At 62.4% G+C, this 15,892-nt stretch overlaps 2 protein-coding genes across 3 annotated transcripts; one reads left to right on the top strand and one right to left on the bottom strand.

Annotated features, from left to right (window-relative positions):
* The first annotated feature begins 248 nt into the window (after nt 1-248).
* GRM2 (glutamate metabotropic receptor 2) lies at nt 249-11,132 on the top strand. Of its 2 annotated transcripts, XM_065687326.1 has the most exons (6): nt 249-281; nt 3,141-3,749; nt 6,043-6,880; nt 7,595-8,658; nt 9,509-9,683; nt 10,082-11,132. In XM_065687326.1, the coding sequence occupies exons 2-6, from the start codon at nt 3,291-3,293 to the stop codon at nt 10,153-10,155; spliced, it is 2,610 nt and encodes an 869-aa protein (XP_065543398.1). In that variant the 5' UTR covers nt 249-281; nt 3,141-3,290; the 3' UTR covers nt 10,156-11,132. The 2 variants fall into 2 exon arrangements, with proteins under 2 accessions (XP_065543398.1, XP_065543399.1); XM_065687327.1 differs by lacking the exon at nt 10,082-11,132 and having other exon boundaries at nt 9,466-9,570.
* RRP9 (ribosomal RNA processing 9, U3 small nucleolar RNA binding protein) lies at nt 11,051-14,492 on the bottom strand. The gene is made up of 15 exons (XM_065687328.1): nt 14,390-14,492; nt 14,204-14,286; nt 14,020-14,138; nt 13,878-13,951; nt 13,753-13,794; nt 13,417-13,543; nt 13,127-13,251; nt 12,790-12,882; nt 12,589-12,689; nt 12,360-12,494; nt 12,159-12,221; nt 11,934-12,079; nt 11,748-11,827; nt 11,558-11,631; nt 11,051-11,464 (listed from the first exon to the last, which is right to left on the bottom strand). The coding sequence occupies exons 1-15, from the start codon at nt 14,459-14,461 to the stop codon at nt 11,359-11,361; spliced, it is 1,440 nt and encodes a 479-aa protein (XP_065543400.1). The 5' UTR covers nt 14,462-14,492; the 3' UTR covers nt 11,051-11,358.
* Between the last annotated feature and the right edge of the window lie 1,400 nt (nt 14,493-15,892).

Here is a 15,892-nt window from a genome sequence, read left to right as displayed (position 1 = left end):
GCTTTGCCCAAGCCCCGCCAGCCTCCGGCATTGCCGCTGCCTTGCCCGGCGGTGCCGGGAGCGGGCGGGGGACCGGCGGAACGGCCCCGGGGTGCCGGTAGCCGGCGGGCCGGGGCCGGGCCGGGGCGGGAGGGGGGCGGAGCGGCTCCGCTCAGCTGGGGAGTGTCAGAGGCGGCGGCGGGAGGTGGCGGTAGCCGCAGCTCTGAGGCAGCCGCTGCACCGGTCACCGGCTCCGGCTCCGGCTCCCGGCACCGACCCTCAGCGCAGCCCTTGGGGCCCAGGTAAGGGCTGCGGTCCCCCCGTGGCCTCGGGAAGCGTCGTGCCCCGGCGGCGCCCGGCATCCCCAAAGCCCCGGTGCCCTGCGCGACCGGCGAACCCCCGCAGCCGTCGGGACCGGCGCACGGTGGGTCTCGGCGGCCAGTGCGGGTGCCCGGGCTCGGCTTCCCTCCCGCAGCCCCGGGAGCCCCGCTTCGGGCACTGGCACCGGCTGGGCCGGGGGTGCGGGCGGGGAGCAGCGAGGCCGGTCCCCATGGCTCTCCGGTGCCCGGAGCAAGACGCCGGGCCGCGGGGATCCGGGAGGAGAGCTCAGGCTGTCTCCATCCTCCCGCCCCGGTGCCCCAGCAGCGCCGAGCCCCCGCGGGACCCCGCCGGCCCCCGGCCCGGGGCAGGGGCTGCCGCCGTCACCGGGGAGGAAGGGGCTGGCTGCCCTGCCCTGCCGCTGCCCCGCGGGTCCCTCCGGCTGATCCAGGCCGGGGAGAGCAGCGGCTTGCGGGGAGCAGCCGGGCCCCTGGGCGGGTTTGGGATGGGATTTGGGGTGGGCGGGCTGAAGCCATGACCGGTGGGGCGCTGCCGTGGGGCAGGTGCCCCTCAGCTCCTCTCGCTTTCACCTCCGTGACTCCCTGCACTCCCACCAGAGCAGCCGAATGGCCACAGCGGTGCTGGGCACTGGGGCAGGTGCCCCGGGGAAGGCGGTTTGGCCCACGGGGCTCGCAGGCCGTGGGGCAGAAGGGAGGAGTAGGGGTCCCGGCAGAGCTTGGTGGTAGTGGGGCTTCCGGGGACCCCCAGTGGAGCTGGTGATGGCAGCTCGTGAGGCCGGGCTCACCTAGCACCCTGCCAGCGCTCTCACCGTGCCCCATGCCACCCCTAAGGGTGCTGGTGTCAGAGGGTCACGTCTCCTGGCAGGTGTAGGTGGGGGGCATGTAGGAGCATCGGCACCTTCTAACCCATCCTCCTCATCAATGCTTTCTGGAGGGGAGGCTGCCGGCAGTGGGCAGGAGCCTTCCTGCCGCACCATGGCCTTCGGGCTGGGCGTCGCTGTGCCCTGCCTGGTGTTTCACTTTTCCAGATGTTCTTCAGATGTTGCGTCCTCCCCTGGCGCCGTGCCAGCCCAGCTCTGGGGGTGGCTGCAGCCCTCCACTTCAGGGCTCACTGCAGGGTGGGTGCTGCTTTGCTCTTTTGGGAGAGCTTTACCTGAAGGTGCCTTTTGTCTGGCGGGTGCTGCCAGCTGCTCCAGAAGAGCCGGACCCCAAGGAGCTGGGCTCCCAGTGCTGCTGGCACCTTGTGCTGGGCTCAGCCTGCCTGATGTGTTCCATCAGTAATCCATATGCCTCCAGCCTCTTTCCTGGCTGAGGAAACCCTGGCTCCCTCAAAAGCATTGACTGCCAGAAATAAGAAAGAGACCCTTCGGTGGTCTCTTTCCCAAACTTCAATTTGGGGCTCAGGTAGAGATGCCCTGAGCTGGCTGGGGGCTCACTGCAGGCAGGCAGCACCCGGGGCAGGCGCTCTGGGTCATGTAGCAGGAGGAGGTCTGTGCCATGCTCCATGTCCCACGTCTGCCTGCATGCCCAGGGCATCACTGCCAGCTCCGGCTTGTGGAAGGCTTGCTGGAGGGCATCGCCTGTCCAGGAGCACCACAAGGCCATCGAGGGCTGTCCTGGTCCTGCTTGTGGAGAGCAGCCTTGGTACCAGCTGCGGGGAGGTACAGGGGGGTGGCACCCTCCAGCATCACCCCATCTCCCACCCCTGTGTTCCCATGAGCACCGTCCTTTGCCAGGCTGCAGGTGAGCCCCAGCACCTGCCGTGGCACTGTCGCTTTTCCGTGCTGGAGCAGCCTGAGCTTTCTGGGCTGTCAGGGGCTATCCTTCTCCCATGGCTCCCAAACCACCAGCTCTGTGGGATTTCAGCAGGCAGGTTCAAACGGGAAACAAATCTCTCTCGTGGCTTGGGAAAAGACAACTGCTCTCCAAGGGGACTGCATCTCCTGCCAAAACAAGGCCTGCCTGCTGCAAAAGCCTTTGATTCCCCTGCGCCTCCGTGCTTTCTGCAGAGGGAGTCAGCAAACCTGGCTCTTACTTTTACTGAAATCTCTGAATTTAGTACACGGGGAAGGAAGGGGCGGTGGTGAGAGAACAGGCTCTAAGGCACCACGGCTGCTGGAGCCCAACCCTCACATCACTGCGGGATGATGAAGCCAGCAGCATGCCCCTACTCTGGCCCCGGTGCCACGGCCAGCACCGAGGTCAGTGCCAAGGCAGGTGGGCTCCGGGAGTATGGAATGGGGATTAAAATACAGCGGTGGCTGGGTGCTGGGGGCACAGTGGGCTCACGGCCGGTTGCTTTTGGCTGGAGGTTGGGAGCTGTTGGCACCCCTCAGGCTGCTGCATGGTTCAGGGGCTCGGATTGGAGCTGGCCCTGCCCTGGGTGATATCCCTGCCTCGGGTGGCCACCCTGGCAACTTACTTGCCTCGACGTTGTAGGGGCCAGCAAGCTGCCCCTGGCAGGTTGCTCAGCCCGGTGCTGCCACAGGAATCAGCTCTGTGCACCCCCTGCCCATGCCAGCGCATCCCAAGGAGTGCTGCAAGGACCAGTCCCTGCGCCTCTGCTTGTCGCCTGGGCTTTGTGCCACTCGAGGGTGTCTTGGGTTACTGCGGGAGCTGTCACATCCTCTCAGCTCACCCTTCTGTGGGGGGGATCCTTCCTAAGGGAAACCTGATAGAGGGCTCCAGCTTGGATACAGGGTTGGGGGGCATGGACAAGCTCAAGCCCTTGCTTGCACACGCAGCCCTGGCGTTGTCCCTGGGCGTAGTCGCAGTCCCATCTTGCAGCCTAAAGACCCAGCACTTTTTTCTTTACCTTCGCAGGTGCTGAGGGCTGTGCTGGGGCGGCAGGACACCCCCCCGCTGCCGCCGCGCCACACCATCCCCACCGCCCGATGCCTGCGGACAGCCTGCCCTTGCCTTGACAGGTGGCAGCGGGTGACACGGGGTGGAGTGCCGGTTCCAACGCACCCCATGGCAGTCCCCGTGGCCGCCTTGCTGTGCCTCCTGCACCTGGCCACCTGCCTGGCTGCTGGGCATGGCGTGGCTGGCAAGAAGGAGATCAGCATGGATGGGGACCTGGTGATCGGGGGCCTCTTCCCTGTCCATGAGAAGGGAGTGGGGAGTGAAGACTGTGGCAAGATCAATGAGCACCGGGGCATCCAGCGCCTGGAGGCCATGCTCTTTGCCCTGGATGAGATCAACAAGGACAGGAGCATCCTGCCCGGGGTGAAGCTGGGTGCCCACATCCTCGACACGTGCTCCAAGGACACCTATGCCCTTGAGCAGTCCCTCGACTTCGTCCGCGCCTCCCTCACCAAGGTGGATGGCTCTGAGCACATCTGCCCCGATGGCTCCTATGCTGTTCATGATGACGTGCCCACTGCTATCACTGGCGTTATCGGCGGCTCCTACAGCGATGTTTCCATTCAGGTACCCTGGGCAAGAGGGGCTCAGATGGGGCTGGGGGGCTGGCGGCGGTGGCAGAGGGTGGGTTAGAACCCCTGTGGCAGTGCAGTGATGACGCTGCCAGTGTGGCACAGGAATGCTCTCGCACCCCTCACAGTGATGCTGTGCCCCTTTCTGCAATGGGGAAGGAATGGCAGCCTGGCACCTGAGAGGGATGTTTCTCTGCTACTAAGGGGGACCTGCAGCCCTGATGGTGGCCAGGATCCCCTGCGGAGCTGTGGGAAGCCCCCCATCCACTATAAGCCATGGGAGCTAAGCCGGTGGATGTGTCCCATGTAGGGACAGGGCTTTATTCCCCTCCCGGGGTTATGGCAGCAGGCGCAGCTCCTCAGCCCAGGACAATCTCAATGCTCAGGTCCACACAGTCCTTGGTGCCACCAGGCTGCTGCTTCCCTCGGCACCGCCAGCGGGTTTGGATGGTGCGAGCTGCCTCCCGGCAGCGCTGGTACCAGACCCTGGCCTGCCACATCCTGGCATAAGACTGAAGGAGGACAATGGCCTTCTCCTGCCTCACGTACTCTGCCAGCACCCGCAGGCGCTGCTCCTCCCGCCGACGAGTGATCACGCAATGCCACCGGGCCTGGATGAGGCAGGCGCTGCGGGTGGCCACCTCCAGCGTCCTGCGGGCCAGCTGCCCCCGCCACCAGGCCTGGATGGCCGTGGCTGCACCATGGATGTCCCAGCCCCTCCTGGCCAGCACAGTGCTGGGGGCAGAGTCCGCTGCGGTGTCCTGCCACCCAGTGGGTGGCTGTCCCTGGGGTCTGTTATGGTGCGGAAGCAGGGTTCGGCTCATCTCCAGTCCTGTGTGTCCTGTCCTGTGTGGAATGGGTGGACCTCTGGGTGCAGGGATATGCCCTGGCGTGGCAATGACACTCCTGATGTCAGAATGGTGCCAGGGACACTGTGGTGGGAGCGTGGCAACACTGGTCCTGGCAGGCAGAGCTGCCGAACGGGAAGGGCGCTGTTCCCTCTGCCCCCCAGCCCAGCCCCGCAGGGTGCAGGCGGCTGTGAGGGGCACTGCTTCTGAAAGGCTCAGCCTATGGCTGTGGCTATATGGCCAGGGCAGAGGCCCACCACCCGCGGGTTCCCATAGGAACAGGCACCCTGGATGGGGTGCAGCTCAGTGCCCAAAACCACGGCTCTGCAGACCCAGGGGCTTTAGCAGGGAAAAAAGCATCCTCTGAGGATGCAGGCAGCCAGCAGAGCCAGCCGAATCCTCGGGGCTGCTGCTGGGCCATGTGCTTGCTAGGATTTAACAAGTCTCCAATGCATGTCGCACCATGTCTGCGGGTCCCCAGGGTCCCCACATCCTCCCGGCCGTAGGGCAAAGGAAGCTGGGGCCAGGCGATGGATGCGGCATGCTGGTCCCGTCCATGTGGGTGCATGTCCCCTCCCTTGATGGAGGACCTGGTGTGTGCCCACGGCTGAGGGCACCATCCTGACCACGGGCAGGCAGGTGGTGGCATGGGCAGCCTGTAGCCAGCCAGGGAGCGTGAGCAGTGCTGGGGTGGCACAGTGGGCTGGCAGATCCCATTGTGCAGCGAGGCCAGGCGGCAGCGTTGCTGCACTCGGGGGCCTTCTTGCCATTAGGGGACTTCCGTCATGGAGAACATTTGTCCATGTTAATTCGGCCATGTCTGTCACCTCGGGGGCAGTGAGATGTGGGCAGGCTCACTGGCACTGCCAGCATGCCCAGGCCCCTTCCTTGCTGCTCTAAGAGCCTGGGTTTTTAACAGCCTCGTTAGCAGGGCTCTTTTCCCCTTTGAAGCTAACAAGGACTTCAGCTAAGCAGATGGAAGGTGTCAGTCCTGCTCGGGCTCCCAGGGCGGGATGTGCAGGCACCGGTCCCCAGGCCCAGCTCTTCAGTGCCCCTGGCTCCCAGCCCCCAGAGTCCTTTGCCCCTATGCTGTGGGGTAGCCAGGCCCCCCAGCTTTCTGCTTGCCCATGAGCATCTCCCACAGGTTGCCTGTGGGAGAGTTTATCCCCTTCACAGCCCTGCATCTCAGAGGAGAGTACACGAAATAGTAAAGCAAATAAAAGAAATGAGCACGTGTGAGGGCTCAGGCAACCCTGTGAATGTGCGTTCATCCCTCTGTCTGCCAACCAGCATCTTCCAGGTGTGGGGAGGCTGCTCATCAGCCCCATGGCGGTGCTTGGAAGCACCGTGCGCCATTCGGTGTTGGGCAGGGGTCCCTGTGGTGAGAATGTCCCTCACCGGCCCGTGTTTTGAGGCGCTCATCTCTCCTCCTCCATGCAGGTAGCCAACCTGCTGCGGCTCTTCCAGATCCCGCAGATCAGCTATGCCTCCACCAGCGCCAAGCTCAGTGACAAGTCCCGCTATGACTACTTCGCCCGCACTGTCCCGCCCGACTTCTACCAAGCCAAAGCCATGGCAGAGATCCTCCGCTTTTTCAACTGGACCTACGTCTCCACCGTGGCCTCAGAGGGTGACTACGGGGAGACAGGGATCGAGGCCTTTGAGCAAGAAGCCCGCATGCGCAACATCTGCATTGCCACCTCGGAGAAGGTGGGCCGCTCCATGAACAAGAAGACCTACGACAGCGTGGTGCGGGCTCTGCAGCAGAAGCCCAATGCCAGGGTGGCTGTGCTGTTCACCCGAAGCGAAGACGCCCGGGAGCTGCTGGCAGCTGCCCAGAGAGCCAACGTGTCCTTCATGTGGGTGGCCAGCGATGGATGGGGGGCTCTGGAGAGCGTGGTGGCTGGGAACGAAGCAGTGGCAGAGGGAGCCATCACCATCGAACTGGCAGCCTACCCCATTAAGGAGTTTGCTGCCTATTTCCGTAACCTTAACCCCTTCAATAACAGCCGAAATCCCTGGTTTCGGGAGTTTTGGGAGCAGAAGTTCAAGTGCAGCTTCCACACGCAGGACTGTAGCTGGTACTCCCTCAAGACAGGCAAGTTTGAGCCAGAGTCCAAGATCACATTCGTGGTCAATGCAGTCTACGCCATGGCTCACTCTCTCCACAACATGCACCAGGCACTGTGCCCCAGCACCACCAAGCTCTGCGATGCCATGAAGCCTGTCAATGGCAAGAGGTTCTACAAGGACTTTATGCTCAATGTTAATTTTGATGGTGAGTCCAGAGATGGAGATGGGGTTTGGCTGCCTAACTGGAAAGGGGCAGGTTGTGGGGCAAGGAAGAGACTCAAATTTGACCCAAGACCCTCCAAGTCCTCCAGCCTTCCCTCACCTGGGGACCTCTGTGCCATGGGCTGTGATTGTCCCAGGTTAACAGCCCACTATCTATGCTGGGAGGCAACCCAGGCCTTCTGTCCCTGTTGTAGAGAAGCTGGTGACCAAATCCATCATGCTTTAGCTAGGTGGGATCAGCCCCACAAGAGACCTTCTGAGAACATGGGTCCTCAGAGACTTCACTTGAAGGCATTGTGATTATTCACATTTCAGGGATTAAACTGGAGGGGTACCCTTGATCAGGGACCCACACAGTTTGGGATGAATTAGAAGAGTGTCCTCTGTGACTCGGGCTGAGCCCAGCTACTCTGGTGTCACTGACAGGCCCAGAGACTGGAAATCCCCACTTTGCCCCTGCAGATCTGGCTGAGGCTGCTGAGCTGTTAGGCACATGAGGAGGCAGTTCTCCACCTTTGCTATCCTGCTCCTAACATGTGCATGGGCAGCAAGTATGAGAGTGAAGGCAGGGAACAGGTTTGACGTTTGCCTGTGGCCATGGTGGCCTGTGACCCTTCGAAGGAGCCCTTCCTCCAGGCCAGGAGCGAGCACTCTCCTGCCCCATGACAGTGACCATCTCCCCTTCTCCTCCCTCTAGCTCCATTCAGGCCAGCAGACACCAAGAGCGTTGTTCGATTTGACCGCTACGGTGATGGGATTGGGCGCTACAACATCTTCAGCTACCACCACATGGATGGGCGGTATCGGTACCAGAAGGTGGGCTACTGGGCTGAGGGGCTTGTCCTCAACACCAGCCTCATCCCATGGGCTGAGACCTCCATCCCTGTCTCCCAGTGCAGCGACCCCTGCAAGAAGAATGAGATAAAGAGCATGCAGCCTGGAGACATGTGCTGCTGGATCTGCATCCCCTGCCAGCCCTATGAGTACTTGCTGGATGAGTTCACCTGCATGGACTGCGGTCTTGGTTATTGGCCCAATGAGACCCTGAATGGCTGCTATGAGTTGCCCCAAGAGTACATCCGCTGGAAAGATGCCTGGGCCATTGGTCCTGTCACTATCTCTTGCCTGGGTTTTATCTCCACACTCTTTGTTTTTGGAGTCTTCATGAAGAACAATGACACCCCCATCGTGAAGGCCTCTGGCCGGGAGCTCTGCTACATTCTCTTGACCGGGGTCCTCATGTGTTATAGCATGACCTTCATCTTCATTGCGAAGCCCTCCACTGAGGTGTGCACGCTCCGGCGCCTGGGGCTGGGCACGTCCTTCGCTGTCTGCTATTCAGCCCTCTTGACCAAGACAAATCGCATTGCCAGGATCTTCAGTGGAGTGAAGGAGGGGGTCCAGCGTCCCCGGTTCATAAGCCCCACATCACAGGTAGTCATCTGCATGGCCCTCATCTCTTGCCAGCTGATCATCGTCATCATCTGGCTGCTGGTGGAAACGCCTGGCACCGGCAAGGAGACAGAGCCTGACAAGAGGTACATCGTCACCCTCAAGTGCAACAACCGTGACTCCAATATGCTCATTTCGCTCACCTACAATGTCCTCTTGATTGTCCTCTGCACGGTCTATGCCTTCAAGACACGGAAATGCCCCGAAAACTTCAATGAGGCCAAATTTATCGGGTTCACCATGTACACGACCTGCATCATCTGGCTGGCCTTCCTGCCCATCTTCTATGTGACCTCCAGCGACTATCGTGTAAGAGCCTGAGTTTTAGGGGGCTTTAATAGGGCTTGATCTAAGTGGTCATGGCCACTTGGGCCCCATGGGGTTTGTGACTAGAGATTGCATGGGCCTGGAGAAGTGTCTTAAACTACAGGCTTGGTGATGGGCACCTCTGCACTGGGGAGTTTGGGACCAGGTGAAGTGTGGCTGAAGGGGCAATGAGTCCTAGGGAGAAGGCACCAGCCTGCCCTTTACAGACTGTTTGCTAGGGTGAGGAGGGAAAATGGACCTGAGACCTGCAGAGACCCCTGACCTGGCCACAGAGGAGTGATTTCCATCCTTCAGCCTTGCAACATGAAGGCATGAGAATGCCCCTGGCCCATACAGATACTCCCCTGAGCCAGGCACGAAAGCCAGCCTCAGGGCCAGCATGGTGCCTGGGGATATGAGCAGTGCCAGGGAGAGGGAAGCACAGGGAGCACCCTGCAGCACCTCAACCCGCCTGGCAAGGCAAGACGTGCTTGCCAGGCCTGGAGCACTCGGTGGGGGCAGCTGCAGTTGGGGGCTTCCAGAGAGGACCTGCGCTCCGCAGTGGGAGTGGGCACTGGGGTGGGGGTGCTGGGCTCTGGCCCTGGCTACTGCCCCGAAGCAGCCTGTTGGCAGGGCAGGGGATGCTGCTCAGGGTTGCAGGGGCAGCATGTCCCCATCAGGACAGTGCCCGTCCTCTGCCCATGCCCCTGATGGGGTGGGATTGTCTCTGTGGGGTGCAGGCAGCAGCCCCTACCTGGTGGGGCTGGCTGGTGCTACAGTGAAGGCTTCATCCTGCCCCTCTCTGGGCAGAGGGCTGGTGGCAGGAGCACCTGATGCCCACCCCTGTCTCCAGGTCCAGACCACCACGATGTGCATCTCGGTGAGCCTCAGCGGCACTGTGGTCCTCGGCTGCCTCTTCACCCCCAAGCTTCACATCATACTCTTCCAGCCGCAGAAGAATGTGGCCAGCCACCGTGTGGGTACTGCTCGGTTCAGCGTGGCAGCCGCCAGCTCCAGCCAGTCCCACGGTGAGCATGGTGGGGTTGGGGAAGGGCTGGGTGGCAGCACCCCCATCCTGGAGGGGCAGGAGCACCCCAGCATGAGCCCCTGAAGGAAAGTGGGGTGCAGGGTAGGGTGTGGCTGAAAATGGGAGTGTGAAAGATGCTGTGTTCCCTATAGGGATGTCCCAGGCTCTCACCTCCCATGCCTGCAAGCCCCAAGGCTGCAGCATGTCCTGCCAGGGGGGATACTGTGCCCAGGGGCCTGTCGTTGCCCTGAAGGGACATGGCCATTCCAAATACTCTCCATCCCAGCCCTGAGGGATGCAGCTCCCCAAGCACCCATCTCCCACCGGAGTGGGATGCCCTGAGGGTGGGTTGCTGCTGCCAGACCCCAGCCTGCCCCTAACTGATTCCTTCATTGCCAGGCTCTGCCTCGCAGTATGTGCCCACAGTGTGCAACGGCCGTGAGGTGGTGGACTCCACAACATCATCCTTGTGAAGGACAGGGGGACCAGGCCATGGTGGGGCCACCCTGTACCCGGCTCCCTCCTCAAGGACAGCAGTGCCTGCAACACAGTAGAGACTGCTCAGGTGCCAGAGGCAGGCAGGAGGCTCGGCCCCTGCTCCAGCACAAGCTACGCATTCCACATGTTGGGTCATGGTACGTGTCACCCTTCCCTTGCACTTGAACCACGTTACGTGTCCCCTGCACTAAGCCGTGGTGAACATCCCCAGTCCACTGCACTGAGCCATGGTGAACATACCAAGTCCTTGAACTGAGCCATGATGTATGTGTCCCTGCCACTTGCACTGAGACACGGTGCACATCCCTGAGCCATTGTGCACCCCTACATCCCCTGCACTGAGCCATGGTGAGTGTCCCCCACATCCCTTGCACTGAGCTGTAGGGCACATCCCTGTATCTGCACCAAACTGTGGTGCCAGCCCTGCTCCACATCCCTTGCACTGAGCCATAGTGCACAACCCAACTGTCTCTCCAAGCCCTATTGCAAGGCACACTTCCCTCCAGCTGCACTTCCTGCTCCGTCCACTGCAAGCCCTGTGCTGGCATACGCCGCCCTCACCCAGCACCCACGCTGCTTTCCTGCTGCGGGTCCTTTCTGTTATCCAGCCATGGCCCATGCCACCCTTGCCCAGGCACTTTGCACAGCTTCACCTTTTCCTCCTCGTTTCTGGCCCCAGAAAAGCTGCTGAGTGCTGCTGGGCTGGGCCCAAGCTCCCTCTACCCCTCCCCTCACTGTGTGGGTGCTGCTCCCCACCTTCCGGGGAGAAAGGGCAGGAGTAGGGACAAATGCCCACTGCCCCCAAGAGCCACAGCGGGGGGCGGGCAGCAGCTGAGGGCAAGTAATGGGACCCAGACATTTGAGCCCAAACAGGTTTTTAAGAGTAGATTTATTCTGTGAAGAGTGTGACTTTTCTTTTTGTAATTTATGTAAATAAAGTGGTTTTGTTGTTTGGGTTTTTTTTAATGGACTCTTCCAGAGCTCAGGTATGACTGAACCTGAGGGAAGGGGATAGGCCCTCGCGGAGGGCAGAGCCACAGCACACCATGGGGAGCAGCAGGGTAAGGGGCTATGCAACAGCCCTCTCTGATGTCCTGCTGTCCCAAGGAAGGTGGTTGCATGAAGAACACAGGGCACAGCTCCAGGGACAGCGGTTTAAGGACCTGGCTACAGCCATACTAAGAGCTGTCAGGGCCTTCGGGGCTGGGAACTGCGGCCCTCTGCTTCAGTGGGATGATGCAGATGCTGTTTTTGGCTTCTTTGATTCTCCACCACCGGCCGAGCCTACAGATAAAAGAGATGGGGTCACCCTGAGCCAAGCACTGCAGGAAGAGCGGGGCTGCACCCCTGGGTAGTGCTGGGCAGGGGAGACAGTACCGGTGCTCCTGCCCAATGCCGGCCACCAGGAAGTCACCAGCTGCAGAGAACTTGAGGCTGTTGACAAAACCCACCTGGAGGAAACATGGCAGGTGAGGGGCTCCCACCGCCTCCTCCTGCCACCCAGGGAGGGGAGCCCCCACAAGAAGACACCACTCCCCCCCAGCACCCCCAACCTCCCCATCCATACTAAGGGGATGTCCCAGAGAGGCTCCAGCTTCCGAAATCCCTCACTGCACTTCCAGAGCTTCACGCTGGTGCTGTGGGAGCCTGGGGCAGAGAGAGGAGACTGTCACGCAACCCAGCTGGGCCCGGGAGCAGGCTGTCTCCACACACACACTCCCCAAACCCCTGTTCTGAAGCAGCTGCCACACACCTGTAGCCAGGAGGTCACTGTTGCGCAGGGCGGCCACGGCTGAGATCCAGTATGGCTGCTGCAGGCCCTGGGCATCCTGCATGCCGTGCGCCTGCCGCGCCAGTGCCAGCGGCTTCTTCTTTGTCACCCCCCACAGAGCAACGGACCTGCCAGGAGGGCAGAGTGAGGGTGCTGAGTGGGGCACTGCCTGCCCAGCCCCGGGCACCATCCTGGGCCTGTGCTCACCCATCTTCAGCTCCCGACACCATGTGCTCCTCATTGATGAGCTGGATGCAGTCGATGGAGCCCCTTTGAACAGAAGAGGCAACTGCTGTCAGTCATGAGCATGCTTTGGGATCGCACTTAGGAGACAAGGGCTCACTGGGGCATCAGCATCCCCAGTGTGCTGCTGCCTGGCCACAGGCCCTGCTCCTGCCCCAGACCTACTGGTGCCCACAGAACACGAGCTGCGACTCCTCAGGGATTTTCCAGAGCCTCACAGTGCCGTCCCGTCCCCCTGCCGTCACACAGCACTCCCGACTCAGACTGTCCAGCCCCGTGATGACATCCTGGTGCCCAAACCTGGACGAGATTGCCCTTTGCAGCCTTGCCTCTCCTGGGGCCACTGGCACACCCCATGGCAGCAGGGTCAGTGGGGTTCCAACCCAGGTCTTACAGCGTCTCTACATAAGCATTTTCCGCCACATTCCAGACCTTTACACAGCGGTCGTGGGAGGCACTGTACAGCTGGTGCGTGCCCTTCCGGAAGGACAGGCCCTACAGACAGATGGATGGACATGGACACAGCAGTGAGGGGCGCCAGGAAGAACACGGCTGCCCGGCCCTGCAGGGAGGGTGGTTGATGCCCCTCACTCACTGAGACAGCGTCCCGGTGCCCAGTGAAGATGTGCAAGCGCTTGCAGGTAGCTGTGTCCCAGATCATGATCAGCTTGTTCCTGTCTCCTGTGGCCTGGCAGACAGCAGAGAATGCCCAACGCCTGCCTCTTGCAGACCCACAGCCCACCCCAGCCTCCATTCCTTCGCCCATGTGGCTCCCAGGGACCCACTCTTGACTCCAGTGGGGGAAGGGGCTGCTTTTACCCAGCAAAGTACATCTAGGCATAAGACACTTCCCCCCAGGACTGCAGGAGGGATGCACTCTCCACAGCCACTTCTCTGTCCCACACAGCAACACCAGGCCCCTCTCCCCGTACCAGGTACTTGCCATCTGACGAGATGGCCATGCAGAGGACATGGGACGCATGGCCCATGTGCCGCTCCTCGGTGCCCTTCTTCCCCCCAGGCACCACGCACAGCTTCTTCCCGCTCTCCACCTCCCCTGCAGGTAACGCATCATCATCATCACCACACGGGAGCCTCTCACAGCCTCCAAAGAGATACACGTGCACGTCCACGGAGGGGGCAAGGGCCAAGCCACCTCTGTGGGCACCTATGGCCCCGCTGCTGTGGGAAGAGCCAGTCACAGCCCCAAGGGAACACTTGCATTTGATGAGGGAGCCGTCCTTGGAGGCAGAAAAGATGAACCTGTCATCTGGAGAGATGACCAGGCAGGTGACGGGCAGCTGGTGTCCCCGAAACACACGGATGCTGGCTGGATCCGGAGGCTGCACCTACAAGGTGAGCAGGATGTAAACTGGGCTGCCCTGGCCCTTCCCCAGGCACAGCATTCGAGCAAGGCACCCTCCCTTCCTTCTCCCAGGTGGGAGAAGGGCTCTGGTCCCATAGCCAGCACAGCAACGCGGGGTGCCAGCCATGAGCATGACCAAGTGTCCCTCCAAGCCAGCATTTACACTCCGGTAACCCCGTGCTGAGCACTTACATCCTTGGCGACCAGGCGCTGCAGCCGGCCCTTCTGCTCGAGCTGAGGAAGAAGCGGGAGCTCAGCGGAGGCGGCCCCGGCCCCGCAGCCAGCCGCCACCGGGACGAGGGGCCGCGCCCACTCACCACGTCCTCCTTCAGCCGGTCGCCGATGAGATCCGCCTGTTGGGTCTCCTCCTGCTCCTCCGCAAGCTCCTCTTCTGCAACGGACACAGTCCGTAAGGCTGCGCTGGGCCCAGCCGGAGCACCGGCACCGCGCAGGACTCACCGTGCTGGCGGAGCTGCTCCAGGTAAAGCTTGGCCAGGCGCAGCTTCTTCTCCTGCGGCGTCTCCTCCACCTCCTCCTCCGCCGCCACCCCCTCCCGCCGCCGCCGTCCCTGCAAGGGGCTGTGGCGATACGCGTGACAACCGGCACCCCCCCGGACAGCTCCCTCCCCCGCCGCAGCCCTTACCCCTCCGTCTCAGAATCGCTGGACACCTCCTCGTCGACCGGCCGGCCGGCCGCCGCCCGCGGCCTGCCCTCGGCGCCCGGGACCTGCGGGACGGAACGGGGAGATCAACGGGACGGGACGGGACGGGACGGGAGCCACTCGCCCGGGCGGGCCCTCCTCGCTCCCCTTTCTCCGCCCGCCCCTCACCGCTGCCCGCGGCCGCCGCCGCCCTGCCCCGCGCGGGGCCTTGCTCCTCCTGCCGCCCGCCGTAGCCGCCATGCTGCCGCCGCACGTGGCACCCCCTTCCGCCGTGGACCCGCGGCCAGGCCACGCCCCCTCCAGGCCACGCCCCCGGCAGCGCCAATTGGCTGCAGGCGCGCAGGAAGCGCGGAGCAGCCCCGCCTCCCCTGCGGCGGCCCGCGGCGTCACTCGGGTACTGACCCGCCCTCGGCGGTAGGCCCCGCCCCTGAGCACTGGCCCCGCCCCTGAGCACTGGCCCCGCCCCTCCGCGTGCCCCCCGCCCAGCGTGCCGGCCCCGGAGCAGAGCCCTCCGGGCAGAGCCCTCCGGGCGAGGCGCAGCGAGGGGCGGGCAGCTGCCGCCGCGGGGCTGAGGGAGGCCCGCGCTGCCTTCTCTGCAGCCGGGACCTGTCCAGCGACAAGCACAACGCAGCGCGCGTACCCCACTCGTGGAGGCAGTGTGGAAGGCGCAGTGCATGGCACAGCCTCGGGTACCGTCACGGTGCTCTCCTGCTGTAACTTGGCATCTTGTGGCCTTGTTCTGCTAGTCCCATTCATCTGATGGCTACTGCAAAAATAATACCTAAATAGTTTTTGCGAGAGCACCGAGGGTGCAGCGCTGCGCACCAGCACCTGTAACATGCTGTCCATCGCGGACAGGGTCTGCAAGGGAGCAGGGTCTCAAGGGCAGCCCTGGCAGCCTGGGGGAGCAGCGCAGCCGTGGCCCTGCTCTGAGCAGGAAGGGGGCTCGGGACAGGGAACTGCTGTGTCTCACAGCAGGGCATACCTTGCAGTAGAGCCAAGCCTCGGGGCCCTGGCTGTCCTGCGGAGGCAGGTGGAAGACGCTGCAGAAGCAGGCTTCCAGGAGGCTGTTCTTCTTCAGAAGCAGTCCCACTCTGCTGCAGGGACAAGGAAGAGCTCTTTGCAGGAGGCAGACCCAGGGGTTGGAGACCTGGGCTGATCCCCACGTTACAGGGGCCATCTGAACCCCTCCTGACCCTGACATTGGCCTTTGGGGGCAATCCCTGTGCCACCCCCTGCCCTCTGTCTGCCTCCCTCTCGGCCCTGCCTCTTGCCACCAAGCAGTCAGAGGGGACCTGGGAGGAAGGGGAGGTTGGAAACAGGTTACTCCTCGTAGTACACACGGATTTTGCCCCAGCTCAGGTCACCTTCCCAAGTACCCCTCGAGAAGTGCTTCGAGGCCCTGGGAGCTGGGGCTCAGGAAACCGAGGAAGGTGATGCAGTAGGTAAGGGATCATGCGGGTTAGAAGATTTCGGCAGACGGATGGGACCTAGGAGATAGGGAAGGGATAACGCCAGGCTCGCTAGAAATGAGGCAGGGGGTAGCGTGCCGCTGTTGGGGTCCAGATCCACAGAGCAACTTCAGTGCATCTGTGCCAGTGCCCGCAGCATGGGCAACAACGAGGAGGAGCCGGAAGCCCTTGAGCAGCAGGGAAGTCCCGACATCACAGG

This window comes from Lathamus discolor, chromosome 7 (assembly GCF_037157495.1).
Source record: "Lathamus discolor isolate bLatDis1 chromosome 7, bLatDis1.hap1, whole genome shotgun sequence".
NCBI classification, from domain to species: domain Eukaryota; kingdom Metazoa; phylum Chordata; class Aves; order Psittaciformes; family Psittacidae; genus Lathamus; species Lathamus discolor.
This window is presented reverse-complemented; position numbering and strand designations above follow the sequence as displayed.